Raw genomic sequence first — 16,412 nt, forward strand, 5'->3', positions numbered from 1 at the left:
TGGCATTTACTACAGGGACATCCATTAAGAATAAAGACAAGCACACAGATATAGGGGGGTAAAGGGCCAATTTTATTTACATATAAATGGGAATTTATTTTAGAATTGTATGTGTAAATTATTTATCTCTTTTATTAAAACCAATTTATGGGCCGTGTTGATCCAGAGGAAGGCGAAAAACCCCTGTCCTCATAACAGGGGGGAAAATTCCTTCCTGACCCCAAATCTGGCGATCAGAATAAATCCCAGGATCAAAGGCTTGATCTATGTGAGATGGGTATAAATTATACTCATTTTTATGAACTTCTGCTAATCTCATATTCAAGTTTTTTGTGTTAAGAATTTTTTCAAACTGAAAGTTTTTTTTAAATTGGGTTATAGATTTATATTACACTAGTAATGTGTCATGCTAAACCTATTTAAGGGCGTGTAGATCCAGAGGAAGGCGAAAACCCATGTGAGGAATGGACCAATTGTCCTCAACTAAGGGGGAAAATTCCTTCCCGACCCCAAATATGGCGATCAGAATAAATCCCAGGATCAAAGCCGATTAGGGCTTGTTCACACGAATGTTGCCCCCCCGTGCTGTGGACCACAAATTGCGGTCTGCAATGCACAGGCACTGAGCATGGACCAGCCGCATGCAGATTGCGGACCCATTTACTTGAATGGGGTCTGCGATCCGTCCGTTCAGCAAAAATAACTTGCTCTATCTTTTTCTGGTGCGGAGGCACAGAACCCCAGGAAGCACTCCATAGTGCTTCCGTGGGGTTCCGCTCTTCCGTTCCGTTCCACACCACATCTCTGGATTTGTGGACCCATTCAAGTGAATGTGTCCGCATCCGTGATACAGAATGCACATGGTCAGTGCCCCGTGTATTGCGGACCTGCCGTATGTGGAGCGCAATGCGGAGGGATAATGGCCGTGTGAATGAGCCCTAACTATGTGTCTACTATGTATGGTTGTCTATACCTAGCATGTAGTGTGCCTATACCTAGCATGTAGTGTGCCTATACCTAGCATGTAGTGTGCCTATACCTAGCATGTAGTGTGCCTATACCCTGCATGTAGTGTGCCTATACCCTGCATTGTAGTGTGCCTATACCTAGCATGTAATGTTCCTATACCCTGCATGTAGTGTGCCTATACCTAGCATGTAATGTTGGCGATGTGTGGTGTGTGTAGTACTTACCCGGCCTGTGCTGAGGGGAGTTCAGGGATAATAGCCGCTCAGCAGCCCCAGGACTACAAGATGCGGCTATTGTCCCTGAACTCACCAGATGGAAACAAAGCACAGGCCGCTCCTGGGGTCATAGAGGATCTTAAGGCTGTAGCGGTGTCAGATGCCAGCCTGGGATTGGAGGATGCCAGCTCAAGGGCCTGGGGCTGCAGCAAGATGACAATGGAGAGGCATGATGGTGTTATGGAGAGAGATGATGTTCCACGGCAGCCTAGGTGACATACATCAGCAGAGATATGAGGCATGGGTCAGGACTCAGGAGGCACAAAGTTCTGGGCATTTGGCACAAGTTGATCCTGAAAGACATAAGAGGCAAACATCTCAAGTATATCTGTTTACTGAAGCTTCTGTTGTCTTAGAGGAATGGTCTTTAAAATGAAGCATCTAGCTTTGTAACATCAGATATAATGTTCTGATATAATAATGGGAGTCATATGTGTATAGTAGTCGCTCACCAGATGGTCGTGGATTCCTTCACAGCCCAGATCTTCTCATCCACCGGGCCCAGCTTGGTGACATATAGCTAAATTCGGCCACGGGGCGAAGGGCTTTCTTATCCTTTGGCCAATGCAGATGTTGTTTCTCCAGAACTGGCTGAAATGGTGTAAATGGTGGCCGTGCCCTCCTCTCCTCCAGTTCCTCCCAGCCCACGGTGGAAAACAATGGATGCTGTCTGATATTTCCGCGCACACCCAGACGCTTCTTAGGATTCTTGCACAGCAGTTTTCTGATGAGATGTTGCACGCCATCATCAAGCCAAGTTGGAATATCTGGCTCTTTGGTGGTAATGGCTATGCTAGCCATTTTCGGGAAGGGGCCGTGGTAAAATGGGTGGTGTCCTGATGCCATCCTGGACACCACAATCCCCAGGCTCCACCAGTCAACTGCTGTGCCGTATCTTTTTCTAAGAAGTATCTCAGGGGCCATGTAATGGAAGGTTCCTGTCACTCCACGGATCTTATTGGAGGCAGTGACACCATCCTGGGCCAGCCCAAGGTCGATGATACGGATGTGGCCATCTGCATCCAACATGATGTTCTGGGGCTTTAGATCTCTGCAATGAAATAATACAAGAGAATAACAAATCTGCAGGACCAGGGAGAATAGTCCTTCAGGACACTAGGAAAGCTGGGTGTATGACTTCTAGATTGTAAAGGAGACAGAGAGAAGGGGGAAAGTTCTGCTCACCGGTGGACGATGTTGTGTCCATGGAGGAACTGGAGGCCACATACCATCTCTGCTGTGTAGAACCTGACGGGGAGAACAGAGAGTAGTCTAAATGTCATTAAATCTCACTCTTATCATTTCCCTAATATCATGTTATGATGATTTTGGGTGGAGCTTATAGAGTGTTTGCAGGGGCGTACAGAAATGTCAGTGCCCCACAGCGAAACTTAGTATAGGCCCCACCCAGCTTCTCAGTTGCAAAGTGCAATGCACCACATTTTTGATGAGTTTACAATTTTTATTAAGCAGAAGAAATTTCAATTAAAAATATAAATTGTTGGCATAAATACATTGATAACCCTTCCCATACGGCTCCATGTCTTCTGCTTCCTTTATACAGTGTATTATAAAACTGTAAGCCTGAAGCCAGCACTAGGTAGAGCTTAGTGCATGGGAATTTATACAGTTACCAATGACTGCAATGCAAGCTATAAATATTTCTTTTCACTGAGCTCCCCCTAGTGGTGGCCGCATGTTGGGGGGAAAAAAGACTGAGTTCAGGGCTCGCTTCCCATCCTCCTTCATGGAAGGTACCCAACTGCAGCCTTTATTCTATTCTATTCCATTTTCTGTATTGTTCTCCATCAGATCTCCCACCTCAGAGTATTAGATACACTATTCTTAACCCAGGACAGACATTCAGTTTGCTGCTCTAGACCTGTATCTAAATACCCAGACCAAAGAGTTACCAAGAATTACACCCCCCACCTTGCACCCTGCTAAATGCCTGCCAGCCCTCTACTGACTGTACCCCTGACCTTAGCATTTATCCCTCCTCCCAACCCCATCCCCCAGTTCAGTTTGGTATATTCCCCATTTTCTCACCTTATGTTGTCGATGTTCAGGTGGCCGCACACATTGATTAAGGCCTCTAGGCTGCCGCCGGACAGATACTCCATGGTGAAATATGCCCGCTCCTGAGACTGGTGTGCAGCATACAGGTGGCAAAGGAAGGGGCAGTCTCTGGCCGCCAGGAGTATCCGCCGCTCTCTCAAGATGGTATCTGCATTGTCCCATTTTTTGTTGATCATCTTGATGGCCGTGTAGATGTTTCGGCCAGGGACTGATGCCAGAACCACCTGAGGAAAAGAAATGGAGAATGCTCATCTACCCAACATGAAGTGGCTGATGACAGAAAGCAATAAATGGGGAGACAGATCAGATTAAAATGCATAAAAGAGTGATCATACTTACTTTGCCAAAGCTGCCTGTGCCCAGGACCTTGTGGATGGTGAAGCGGCTGATGGTAAGCCTGGCAAAAGGGCTGGATGAGCCAGAGTCTTGGCTGGAGTCAGATGTTATCTCCTCATCCTCCAATCCACTCTCCTCGTCTCCTCTCCTTTTCTTCATGACGCTGGATCCTGTCATGCTGTCCTCTTCCCTCTTCCTCTTCTCCTCTTCTCTCTTCTGCTCCTCGCTCTCTTCGCTGTGTCCCGTGGACGCCATTTTTCGCAAAAAATCCTCCAAGCTGTAGACTTCTGCTCGATCGCTGCCGTCGACAGTTGAAAGTGAACGGCAGTTGGTCGTGTGCCACTGGTCTAGGCAGGTGGCATGAGGTCACCATGGAATCTTCAGGTGGCACCTGCCTGGCAGTGGACCATGGACCTGCTCTGCCATGTACACTGTGAGGTGGGTTCCATGAGTGGCAGCTTAGTGTCCAGAGGAAGGAGTGAGGGAACTTCATGGCGGCTTCGTCTGGTGCTATATTATTAGTAGATGGTGATGTGGCAGGTATATGATGGCTGGTAGTGGCGCCCATAGCTCATCACTCACTGTACTGGCATGTTATAATAAGGGTAGTTGTACGGAAATTGTAGTCAGTGGGGGAAGAGAGAGATAATTAATTGAACCCACTGATAATGGCTGAGATAATACAGATACGAGGAGTTTATTCATATTTTTATTTCTGTAGTTCTCCATTATAGGAGCATAACAATGGATGGAAACCAGTACCACCTGAAGAAGCCCATTGACTGTAATGGGATATGGTTTCCAGTAGAAAACCCATTATTTCACCAGTCAAAAAAAAGGGCAGTATGTGGCGTTATTATCTCTTGTACTTTTGACAGAATCTACAACAGAGTCTGATGACGGAGACTTCAATGTAGGTGTTAACTCAGTCTCGGATTTTGACATATGGTCACGCAGCCGCAAGGGAATCTAATTAAACTGATGACCGCGCTGTTTGGTCGGCCTGCATTGTTAATGGCCACACTGCACCTTCAATACTGCACAGCCATTAACAATTCAGACCAACTTAACAGTGGAGTCCCCGTTAGTGTAATTAGAGCTCACTATAGATCATACGGCTGTGTGGAACTCCATCACAGAACGGGCACAGAGCAACCACGACATGACCACGTTGTGTGGTCATATCCAAAGGAGGGTGGCCAGACGTCCGGTTTTAGGCCGGACAGTCCAGTTTTCTGTCTCTCTGTCCTCCACCCAGTGCAGGGCCTGGACGGACACAGGGATGTCCACCCTTGCTGTAGCTCACGCTCAGACAACAGCATTGCGCTGTCTGAGCGTCAGCTGCAGCAACTGACTGAGGCTTCTCTCACCCACTCGTAGTCAGTCACTAGAGCCACAGACATGGCTCCCTTTGGCTAACTGAGCGAGACAGAATCACCCTGGCTGCCTCCAGCTCACCTTCCCCTCAGAAACTTCTCCCCCCCCCCCATTTTTCCCCCGGTCGGCAATGGAGGCGTGGCTTCACAGAGATGGGTGTGGTTTATAGGTCTGGGGTGTGGCCAGTGAGTTCCGGCTTTCTTGGGTGAAGCCAGTGGCCACCCTAATCCTAAGTGAAGGGTATCTTTATATTCAGCTGAGTGAGGCCTACAAGGCATTGGGAGATATTTATCAAAACTTATGTAAAGGAAAACTGTCTAAGTTGCCCATAGCAACTAATCAGATACCACCTTTCATTTCGAAAAGGAGCTCTGAAAGATGAAAGGTGGAATCTGATTGGTTGCTATAGGCAACTTGGCCAGATTCTTTTTGCACTAGTTTTGATAAATGTCCCCCATTGTGCCTGATTTATCAGGAAATTTTATGGTTACACACTGTCTGTAAAATATGCAGACCCATTACAAGCTACAGTAATAATGATAACGACTATCACTAGAGGAATATCTCATATGTTTCTAACAGAAGGAACAGTTTTTTGTCTCTCTATAAAGACATTTTCTCTCACTGATGCCATACATTTTCATTTTCTATTTTACAAGCAAACCAATATGACAAAACCAGAGCAAGCTGGGCTCCTGCATAGGGCTGCAGGGTATGGGGGCAGCAGTGAAATAGGTGGAGGGGATGTATTTTCCCTGGCTTTGTGGTCATTTGCTTCTACATGAGAGCACATTCACAATGGCTTTAAAATCAGTACATAGAAGACAACAGAAAGTCAAGCATCCCCCCAAAAACTTTTGGGGGTCATTTAACAAACTAGTGTAAAGTAGACCTGGCTTAGTTGCTCATAGTGCAACGGGCCGCCTATCCCCAGGGCCCTCTATATCTCGTCCTAGGTGTAGTAGGAATGCCAAGTGGTGTAGTGCGGCCTAAATATCTCTTATTGTGTGTCATGGTGCTCCTACCTGGATACCGCTGGACCCCCAGGCTTTGGCTCCGAAGCAATAAATTGGGGGAATAATTGAGGGATTTGAAAGAATAACTTGAGTCCAGACCTTGAGATAAAGTTCAATGGCAGCTTTACTTGAATAAACGTTTCTCCAAAACAGTTTTCAGGCTTTGTCTTGGTTCCAGCAGGCTTTAGCATAAACTGGCAGGCAAACTCAACTCTGCTTTATCTCTTTCTCTCTGCTGTGCTGACAAGCTAACTGGATAACTCCGCTTCTTCTTGATGCTGCACTTCACTCTGTAGTCGGACTTGTTCAGCCAAGGAACTTTACTCCTGGCTCCAGAGGCTTTAGGCTTCTGACTCTATGGCCTGCAGAGCTTAGGGTGCTCTGACTGGCATGGGCATGTCCAGCAGAGGTTTGCCCCTGTACACCCTTCTCCTTGCTTGGGGTAAAACTAGACTAACTCTAACTGGTCCCCACCCTTCCTGCAGGAAGTAGGACTAGCCCACTTCTGCCCAAAGGGGGGAGAATGGAACGCTCAATTCTACCTACATACAGCTCTGCCGTGTTTGCTGCCACCTGTTGGTGAACCAGGCACATTACATAAACAGTTACATAACATTCATATAAATGCACAGTGTTGAGGGACCTGGAAATAAATATATAGATGACATACAGGTTAGACCATAAAAGATAGTAGCAAGGTGCAGAAGTGGTAACACTACTCCTGGGTGTTACAATAGCAACCAATCAGATTCCACCTTTCATTTTGGACAGCTCCATTGGAAAATGAAAGGATGAATTGGATTGGTTGCTATGGGCAACTAAGCCAGTTTTAGTTTACATCAGTTTGATAAATCACCCCTTTATTTTGTGACATAGAGGACACTAAAGAAACAAGGTGTGTAAGCATTTCGTATCTAACTAACAATCCTTACTAGGATTACTAGGATTGCTAGTTTTAGACATCTAGGGGCCGACCTCTAGATGGCAATCCTACTTTATATATAAGTGACCCTCCAGTGGCCGTATACAGTAGGGATATATGACTCAGCAGTGACATATCTTCCCTATCAAACTCGTTATGTTAACACAGAGTATGGACCACATGTAACTATTCACTTCTTGTCTGCAGAAAAGCGTCCATTTTTTTGTAGCCTAGCTCATTTGTTAACAATACTGTTTTGTCTTAGGAGAAATGTCCGAAAGACGTCCATATCCACCCATCTACTGGAGACACATTTCAAGTAGTCAGGTGTGTAGATGTACTGACCTACACCTGCGCAACATCCCTTATTGCTGAAGAAGACTACATATCCTGTGATGCACCCCCACAATATGACACTCTCCTGAGCCTTTAGCTGTGCCCCTGGTGGTCGCAATGACGTCTTCTGCTGAGTCTCGCATGATGACGTGATCACACAAGACAGTGATGTCACTGCGACCTCCTACACTGCTCTACCTCCCCATGGGCTTCACGCTTAGTGGCTTGCGGCCTATGAGACTGAACTGAGAGGGTCACAGGCTGTAGGCTGCAGATAAGTACCTCAGGGGCCACTATACTCTATCATCACCTATATGCACTATCTCACTGAAAAGTGTAGTTATCAATATTATTCTGTACACTGTTACTGCTGACCCGTATAGTTATTACTGATGTATTGCTATAGTATATGGTTATTACTAGTGAGTTTTGCTTCGGTGTGTAAGTTATTTGCAGTAGGTATATCTGTAGTGTCCCACTAGGTAGGAGTGGGCACTACACAAGGGTCAATTGGGTAACGTGTAACTTCTGCTCACAAGGGACAGTGATATTATATTTATCCATGCATTGTAATGTATTTCCTGTGTGTTTTTACATTGGTATGTTTCCCCTGTTAATGCTCAGCAGGCCTAGTTGGGTGTAATTAGACATCCCAGACACAAGAGGGAGATAGGGAGCCCCTAGTATAAATGTCCAGGCCCAGACAGGGAGGGGTTAGGTCATAGTCAGGAGTCTGTGGAGACAGAAGTGAGAAGGCACCAGCCCAGGATATGCTGAGGGCCTCCTCCTGACATGCAGCTGGATAGTCCTGGTTTCTAGTTGCACCAGGAGGCTAGAAGGAGTATAGCCTGCCTGGAGACCAGTAATCCAGCAAATACAGATGAGACACCCCAGTAGTAGGAGAGCACCTCCTGGGAGAAACCTGCAGCCACCTTTCCAATCCAGCAGAGAATCCAGCTAAGAAGCAGAGGTACTGTAACCTAAAGCAAGTGCCAATACTGGAGGAAGGATTTTATATACCAAGGATTCAAGCCAGCAATTAGGCATCCGGGCCTTGGGATCCAGCCAGCTAGAATAGCTGAGGGGATAGAGCAGCATTGTACTGCAAAGCATTAACTGTTTACCCTCCAAGTATCTTGCCAGATTTAAACCTGCCGTGCTGTGAAGTGAACCTGCTGTGCATATGTACTGTAAAGGACTGCATTATACACTACTGCAATTGCTTGTATAAAGCAAAGGTTATGCGGGGGGGGGGGGGGGGGGGGGGCTTAGGGGGTGGGCGGGGCTGACTAATTCAAGCGCATAACAAAGCACAAGGTGCATATTAAAATATATAACGACTATATAAACTGACTATGGTCGCTGCTGCACTGTACCGTATTTTTCGCCCTATAAGACGCACCTAGTTTTAGAGGAGAACAATAATAAGAAAAAAAAATTCATTACACCTCAGGTCAGACCAGTAATCAGACCCCCAATGTTAATCAGACCTCAGATCAGACCCTCAATGGCTCAGATAAACCCCCAAAACTTTAACCATCTATCAGCCCCCAATGTCAGCCATAAACCCCCCATTAGCCCCCCAATGTCAGCCATTAGCCCCCCAATGTCAGCCATTAGCCCCCCAATGTCAGCCATAAGCCCCCCAATGTCAGCAATTAGCCCCTCATGTCAGCCATAAGCCCCCCATTAGCCCCTCATGTCAGCCATAAGCCCCCCCATTAGCCCCTCATGTCTGCCATAAGCCCCCCATTAGCCCCTCATGTCTGCCCAATGTCCCCCAGGTCAGCCATCAGCCCCCAGTGCAAATAAAATAAAATAAACACCTCTCCTAGTCACCATCGCGATCCTCTTCATTCTGCTGGCTGTGTATAGCGGCGCACAGTGTGAGGTCACAGAGAGACCTCACGCTGTGCGCAGCCCTGCACAGCCGATAGCCGAGCCGTGGACCAGGAAGTGGTGAGTACAGATCCTTCACTGCTTCCTGGTCCTTCTGTACTAATGAAGCGCTTCCATAATTGAAGCGCTTCATTAGTACAGTGTTAAAGACTGCCCTGATCGCCGTGGCCCGGCAAACCATCCTCCAGGGCCCGATCCTGGGCCGCGGCCCGGCGGTTGGGGACCGCTGTATTAGAGGACATTACAGGGGGTGGAGGTATAAAAGGAGGAGACTAAAACTCCCAGCATGTCCATGCTGTTGTAATGTACCCTGATATTACATAATAATGGCTTAGATATGCTGAGAGTTGTAGTCCCCTCCTTTTAGACCACCTCTTGTAATGTACTCTGATATTACAGAACAACAGGAGGTATAAGAGGATGGGACTACAACTCCCAGCATGTCAAAGCAGTTATTATGTAATATCAAAGTACATTATAAAAGGAGGTATAAGAGGATGGGACTACAACTCCCAGCATGTCCAGGGTGTTGTAATGTACCCTGATATTACATAATAATGGCCTGGATATGCTGAGAGTTGTAGTCCCGTACTCTTAGACCTCCTCTTGTAATGTACTTTGATATTACAGAACATCAGGAGGTATAAGAGGAGAGGACTACAACTCCCAGCATTTCCGTGGCTCTTACATTGAAACCGTCCTTCTTCACTTCTTCCTATGCTATCATCATTGGTCTTCTTCATTACTTCACTGCACTGCTAAGGTCCGCCTCATGTTCTGGTCACATGATGCTAAGGTTATCGCAGGTCCTTCATCTTCTCTTCTCTGAAGAGCTCCGCCTCCTGCTGCACGTGACATTATGGCAGGTCCTACAGCTTCTGTAGAAGAGTGCTGCTGGTGCCTGGAGCTGATTAGTGTACAGGGAGGGGACCATACAGCGCATTTTAAAGTGCAGCTTTTCAGCTGTCCGTCCGCTCGCTTCCACGGATATTCAGCTGAACAGCAGTACTGAAGCAGGGGGCCCCTTAGACGATGGGGGCCGTAGGCAATTTCCCATCCAAGGGGGGAAGTATTATATATATATATCCTCCATCCCTGCAGTTACCATTCGGCCACTTCTTAGTTCTGTCCCCTTCTAGGAAAGCTGGGTGACAGCCTGTATACCACACAGAAAGCCGGGTGGCAGCTCCTAGGAGAGCTGTGTGGTATACAGGCTGTCTGTCACCTAGCTTTCCTGGTCTCCTGAAGAGAATATATCTCCGTATAGGAACATTTAGATACGTTATCATATGATTTACCCATTCAGGAGTCTTGGAAAGCCGGGTTGCAGCTCCTATGAGAACTAAGAATGCTGAATGGCCAAATCATCTGATGACTTCTCTATATGTTCCCATACTGAGATATGTTCTCCTCAGGAAAGCTGGGTGACAGGCTGTATACCACACAGGTCTCTTAGGAGCTGCCATAAGACTCCAAAATGGCTAAATCATCTGATATATCAAACTCAATTTATATCAAACTCTACATGTAGCGTGTGGATTTGCTTTGGAATTCAGTTACACGTGGTAAAATCCTATATTACCACGGTGCAGATTTGAATTGTGCACAGTAGGTTCATTTCCGTGTGGATTTTAGGTAAAATTTTATCCATTTTGCTGGTATTTGCTGCAATACGCTGTGGATTTCATAGCTGCAGTTCTATGAGATGAATGAGTCCGGACCAAACATCCTGGGGAAGGGATCTCAGTTCAGTCAGCTGCAGCGCAGGGATTATACACAGTGACGTCACAGCGCAGGGATTACACACACAGTGACGTCACAGCGCAGGGATTACACACACAGTGACGTCACAGCGCAGGGATTACACACACAGTGACGTCACAGCGCAGGGATTACACACACAGTGACGTCACAGCGCAGGGATTACACACATAGTGACGTCACAGCGCAGGGATTACACACACAGTGACGTCATAGCACACTGATAATAAACAATGCCCATGTTGTTTGGGTCTAGACTTCTTTATATGTTAATTTGAGAGGTGTTATTTTTGTCGCTGAAAAAAAACGGCTTTATAAAAGGTAAAAAAAAAACGGCTCCTAACTTTTTTAGCTGGCTCCTAGATTCCAAGGAAATTTGTCAAGCCCTGTTCTAGGTTCTTCAAAGTAGCCATCTTTTGCTTTGATTACTGCTTTGCACACTCTTGGCATTCTCTTGATGAGCTTAAAGAGGTAGTCACCTGAAATGGTCTTCCAACAGTCTTGAAGGAGTTCCCAGAGATGCTTAGCACTTGTTGGCCCTTTTGCCTTCACTCTGCGGTCCAGCTCACCCCAAACCATCTCGATTGGGTTCAGGTCCGGTGACTGTGGAGGCCAGGTCATCTGGCGCAGCACCCCATCACTCTCCTTCATGGTCAAATAGCCCTTACACAGCCTGGAGGTGTGTTTGGGGTCATTGTCCTGTTGAAAAATAAATGATGGTCCAACTAAACGCAAACCGGATGGAATAGCATGCCGCTGCAAGATGCTGTGGTAGCCAGGCTGGTTCAGTATGCCTTCAATTTTGAATAAATCCCCAACAGTGTCACCAGCAAAGCACCCCACACCATCACACCTCCTTCTCCATGCTTCACGGTGGGAACCAGGCATGTAGAGTCCATCCGTTCACCTTTTCTGCGTCGCACAAAGACACGGTGGTTGGAACCAAAGATCTTAAATTTGGACTCATCAGACCAAAGCACAGATTTCCACTGGTCTAATGTCCATTCCTTGTGTTCTTTAGCCCAAACAAGTCTCTTCTGCTTGTTTCCTGTCCTTAGCAGTGGTTTCCTAGCAGATATTCTACCATGAAGGCCTGATTCACACAGTCTCCTCTTAACAGTTGTTCTAGAGATGTGTCTGCTGCTAGAACTCTGTGTGGCATTGACCTGGTCTCTAATCTGAGCTGCTGTTAACCTGCGATTTCTGAGGCTGGTGACTCGGATGAACTTATCCTCCGCAGCAGAGGTGACTCTTGGTCTTCCTTTCCTGGGGCGGTCCGCATGTGAGCCAGTTTCTTTGTAGTGCTTGATGGTTTTTGTGACTGCACTTGGGGACACTTTCAAAGTTTTCCCAATTTTTCGGACTGACTGACTGACCTTCATTTGATGGCCACTCGTTTTTTCTTTACTTAGCTGCTTTTTTCTTGCCATAATACAAATTCTAACAGTCTATTCAGTAGGACTATCAGCTGTGTATCCACCTGACTTCTCCACAAGGCAACTGATGGTCCCAACCCCATTTATAAGGCAAGAAATCCCACTTATTAAACCTGACAAGGCACATCTGTGAAGTGAAAACCATTTCAGGTGACTACCTCTTGAAGCTCATCAAGAGAATGCCAAGAGTGTGCAAAGCAGTAATCAAAGCAAAAGGTGGCTACTTTGAAGAACCTAGAATATGACATATTTTCAGTTGTTTCACACTTTTTTTTTGTTATGTATATAATTCCACATGTGTTAATTCATAGTTTTGATGCCTTCAGTGTGAATCTACAATTTTCATAGTCATGAAAATAAAGAAAACTCTTTGAATGAGAAGGTGTGTCCAAACTTTTGGTCTGTACTGTATATAGGTACCTATTGTCGATATATGCCTATGTATGTATTAGTCTTTGTACATATATATACTCCCGACACCCCCTCCAATCAGCTGTTTGAAGAGACCACAGTGCTTATACGAGTGGCGCTTTCTCTTTACTGCTTACCTGCACGCTGTCAACATTGGAGCAGTGAGGAGGTGTAATTACATCTTAGCCATCCCATTCACTTCTATTAGACGGCTCCTTCCTGTTTAAGTGAATGTATTGTAATTACACTGCACCGCCGCTGTCGCTCTAAAGAAGTCGAGACACAGGTAATTTTGAATAGGAAATAGCACTCGCACAGGCTCCCGTACCCCTTCATACAGCTGATTGACGAGGGTGCAGGGAGTTAGACCCCCGCTGATCTAATATTGATGATCTATCCTGAGGGTAGGTCATCAATATTAAACTACTGCTCAACCCCTGTAAAGGAAATATGTCACCTGTCGAATTATCTTCTATATAAAATTAATCTTGATATAAAAGAGAAGATCTTAGAAAAATAAAATATAAAAATGATCGGATCCTCTAGGCCAGGGGTGTCAAACTCAAATTCATCGGGGGCCGCATCAGCAGTTTGGTCACCCTCAAAGGGCCGGTTGTGCTGTCAGTGTTATCCAACACATTCCAGAACTATTTTTCGCCCTATAAGACGCACCGGCCCATAAGACGCACCTAGGTTTTTGAGGAGGAAAATAAGAAAAAAAATATTTTGAACCAAAAGGTGTGCTTTTGGTGGGTTTTGAACTAATTGTGGTCTGTGGGTGGCACTGTTATGGGGGATCTGTGGATGGCACTGTTATGGGGGATCTGTGGATGGCACTGTTATGGGGGATCTGTGGATGGCACTGTTATGGGGGATCTGTGGGTGACACTTATGGGGGATCTGTGGGTGACACTTATGGGGGATCTGTGGGTGACACTTATGGGGGATCTGTGGGTGACACTTATGGGGGATCTGTGGGTGACACTTATGGGGGATCTGTGGGTGACACTTATGGGGGATCTGTGGGTGACACTTATGGGGGATCTGTGGGTGACACTTATGGGGGATCTGTGGGTGACACTTATGGGGGATCTGTGGGTGACACTTATGGGGGCTCTGTGGGTGAAACTTATGGGGGATCTGTGGGTGGCTCTTATGGGGGATCTGTGGGTGGCTCTTATGGGGGATCTGTGGGTGGCTCTTATAGGGGATCTGTGGGTGGCTCTTATAGGGGATCTGTGTATGACAGTTATGGGGGGGATCTGTGGATGACACATATATAGCATCTTATGCTATGTGTCATCCACAGATCCATAAGTGTCCTCTCTCTCAGTGCTCCCCCTCCTCTCCTCTCCTCTCAGTGCTCCCCTCCTCTCCTCTCTCTCAGTGCTCCCCCTCCTCTCCCTCTCTCAGTGCTCCCCCTCCTCTCTCTCTCTCTCTCTCTCTCTCAGTGCTCCCCTCCTCTCCTCTCTCTCTCTCAGTGCTCCCCCTCCTCTCCTCTCTCTGTGCTCCCCCTCCTCTCCTCTCTCTCAGTGCTCCCCCTCCTCTCCTCTCTCTGTGCTCCCCCTCCTCTCCCTCTCTCAGTGCTCCCCCTCCTCTCTCTCTCTCTCTCAGTGCTCCCCTCCTCTCTCTCTCTCTCAGTGCTCCCCCTCCTCTCTCTCTCTCAGTGCTCCCCTCCTCTCTCTCTCTCTCAGTGCTCCCCCTCCTCTCCCTCTCTCAGTGCTCCCCCTCCTCTCTCTCTCTCTCAGTGCTCCCCTCCTCTCTCTCTCTCTCTCTCTCAGTGCTCCCCTCCTCTCCTCTCTCTCTCTCAGTGCTCCCTCCTCTCTCTCTCTCAGTGCTCCCCCTCCTCTCCTCTCTCTGTGCTCCCCCTCCTCTCCTCTCTCTCAGTGCTCCCCCTCCTCTCCTCTCTCTCAGTGCTCCCCCTCCTCCTCTCCTCTCACCCTCGCGCTCCGCGCTCCGGACTGACAGGTAGTGGCGCAGTTTGCGCAGGGCCCGGTCGCAGCTGTTCATGTCATTGGCCGCCAGTCTCTGCGCCAGCTGCACACTGGGCTCTGCCATGCTGCCTGGCTCACGTTGGCTGCCTCGTGTCAGCGGCTGATGACGTCTGAACTGAGTCGGCGGCTGATGACGTCACAACACCTGGCTCCCCCCCAAAAAAAATCGGGATACCACGCCCACAACAGAAGATTGGCCAATCAAAAGAGCGGAGAAAGACTCGTGATCGGTAGTTAGCGTGTTGGTGATCAGCAGTTACCATAGTGACAGGTCAGACCCTGCTGTAGACGTTTCCCAGGTAGGAGCGGGGCCCGTAGTCTGTGGTGTGTGGCCCCTGACCAGCCCTCCTTATGTGATTTATTATCACTTCCTGCAGGGGCCGCCTGCAGGAAGTGATAATAAAAGGTGAAGGCCGGCGGCGGCTACGCGGGCCACATGACGAGGTCTGGCGGGCCGGATTCGGCCCGCGGGCCTTGTGTTTGACACCCGTGCTCTAGGCTGACATATTACCTCTAAGTTCTTTGATAAGAAATCTTAAATCGTTTTGTGCAATCAGCGAAACAATGGACAGATATTTATGTAAAAATATATGTAATCATTTATTTATAAATGAGTAAAATCCAATACAAAACAGACATAAGATAAATGGATAGACAAATTGACGCAGTACCAACAAACCACCACTAGATGGTGGTGTAACCCATTATTGCTTTCTCACCAGCATAAAATTGTCCGAAGATCAATTAAATATATATCATACAAAATTGAATATAAATGGATAAACACAGATTAATATTGGAAGCATAACCGATCCACTGTCTCCTTATGACCAATCCAAAAAATATATATGATATTAATATGATATTATATCCCACTCGGCAATCATACTATGGAAATATACGTTACCGGGTCAAGGATGAACAGGGTTTCGGGTGTGATCAGTTCTCAAATACTCTTCCAGTAGACAAAAATTAATCCAAGTTTCTTTGTGATGAATCCTTCTTATGGGCAACTTTCTCTGTGCCAATGTTTCTTTATAGCAAGATTTTCTTGTGTTATAGTTGTATTTTAGTTGTTGAAGTAAGTTGTTAGTTGAAGGTTCTGTCAGTTGAAGTGTCCTCTCTAACCTCTTACATACATACTTTATACCCCATGCTATCTAAGAACTCATCCCCCTTCTAGATTAGGGATCTCCAATCAGACAAGGTGGGTGTATTTGTATGCAGATAATAATGATGTCATTTTAACCCTCAAAATACTTGTGAAAATGACACATACTATTATCCACCTACCTCTAGATGGCACTGTTGTACCATATATCAATTTCAAACATTAATTCTAAATACCTAATAATATGTTCGCATGACCTTCTTAACCTCTCCAATATACATCAGTAATAAGGGTTTCTTCGTGACATTTAAATTACCCTTAATCTAGACATGTTGGAGTCACTATCCTCTACTGTCTTTTTAAATTCATGATAAGGGACAATGGGCCTTTTTACTTGGCATCCGGGTTCATATATTTAACTTGTCCACATGACTAGCTAATAACATTCAACTCTCCTTATGAAATCCAACAACTTCAATACTTTCTAGAC

At 46.5% G+C, this 16,412-nt stretch overlaps 1 protein-coding gene across 1 annotated transcript; it reads right to left on the reverse strand.

Moving 5' to 3' along the window:
* Positions 1-1,715: 1,715 nt before the first annotated feature.
* On the reverse strand, positions 1,716-3,914 carry LOC122931694 (protein kinase C theta type-like). Its single transcript, XM_044285763.1, has 4 exons — positions 3,663-3,914; positions 3,294-3,547; positions 2,430-2,492; positions 1,716-2,295 (listed from the first exon to the last, which is right to left on the reverse strand). Exons 1-4 carry the CDS (start codon positions 3,912-3,914, stop codon positions 1,716-1,718), a joined length of 1,149 nt encoding a protein of 382 aa, XP_044141698.1.
* Between the last annotated feature and the right edge of the window lie 12,498 nt (positions 3,915-16,412).

The sequence above is a fragment of the Bufo gargarizans genome, chromosome 3, assembly GCF_014858855.1.
Source record: "Bufo gargarizans isolate SCDJY-AF-19 chromosome 3, ASM1485885v1, whole genome shotgun sequence".
NCBI classification, from domain to species: Eukaryota; Metazoa; Chordata; class Amphibia; order Anura; family Bufonidae; genus Bufo; species Bufo gargarizans.

Excerpts from the sequence above, each read along its gene's own strand:
- LOC122931694 (XM_044285763.1), bottom strand. The coding sequence starts at position 3,914 with ATGGCGTCCACGGGACACAGCGAAGAGAGCGAGGAGCAGAAGAGAGAA. Across the intron at positions 3,548-3,662 it reads GCACAGGCAGCTTTGGCAAA|GTGGTTCTGGCATCAGTCCC; the intron begins GTAAGTATGATC and ends TCTTTTCCTCAG. Across the intron at positions 2,296-2,429 it reads GGACACAACATCGTCCACCG|AGATCTAAAGCCCCAGAACA; the intron begins GTGAGCAGAACT and ends ATTTCATTGCAG.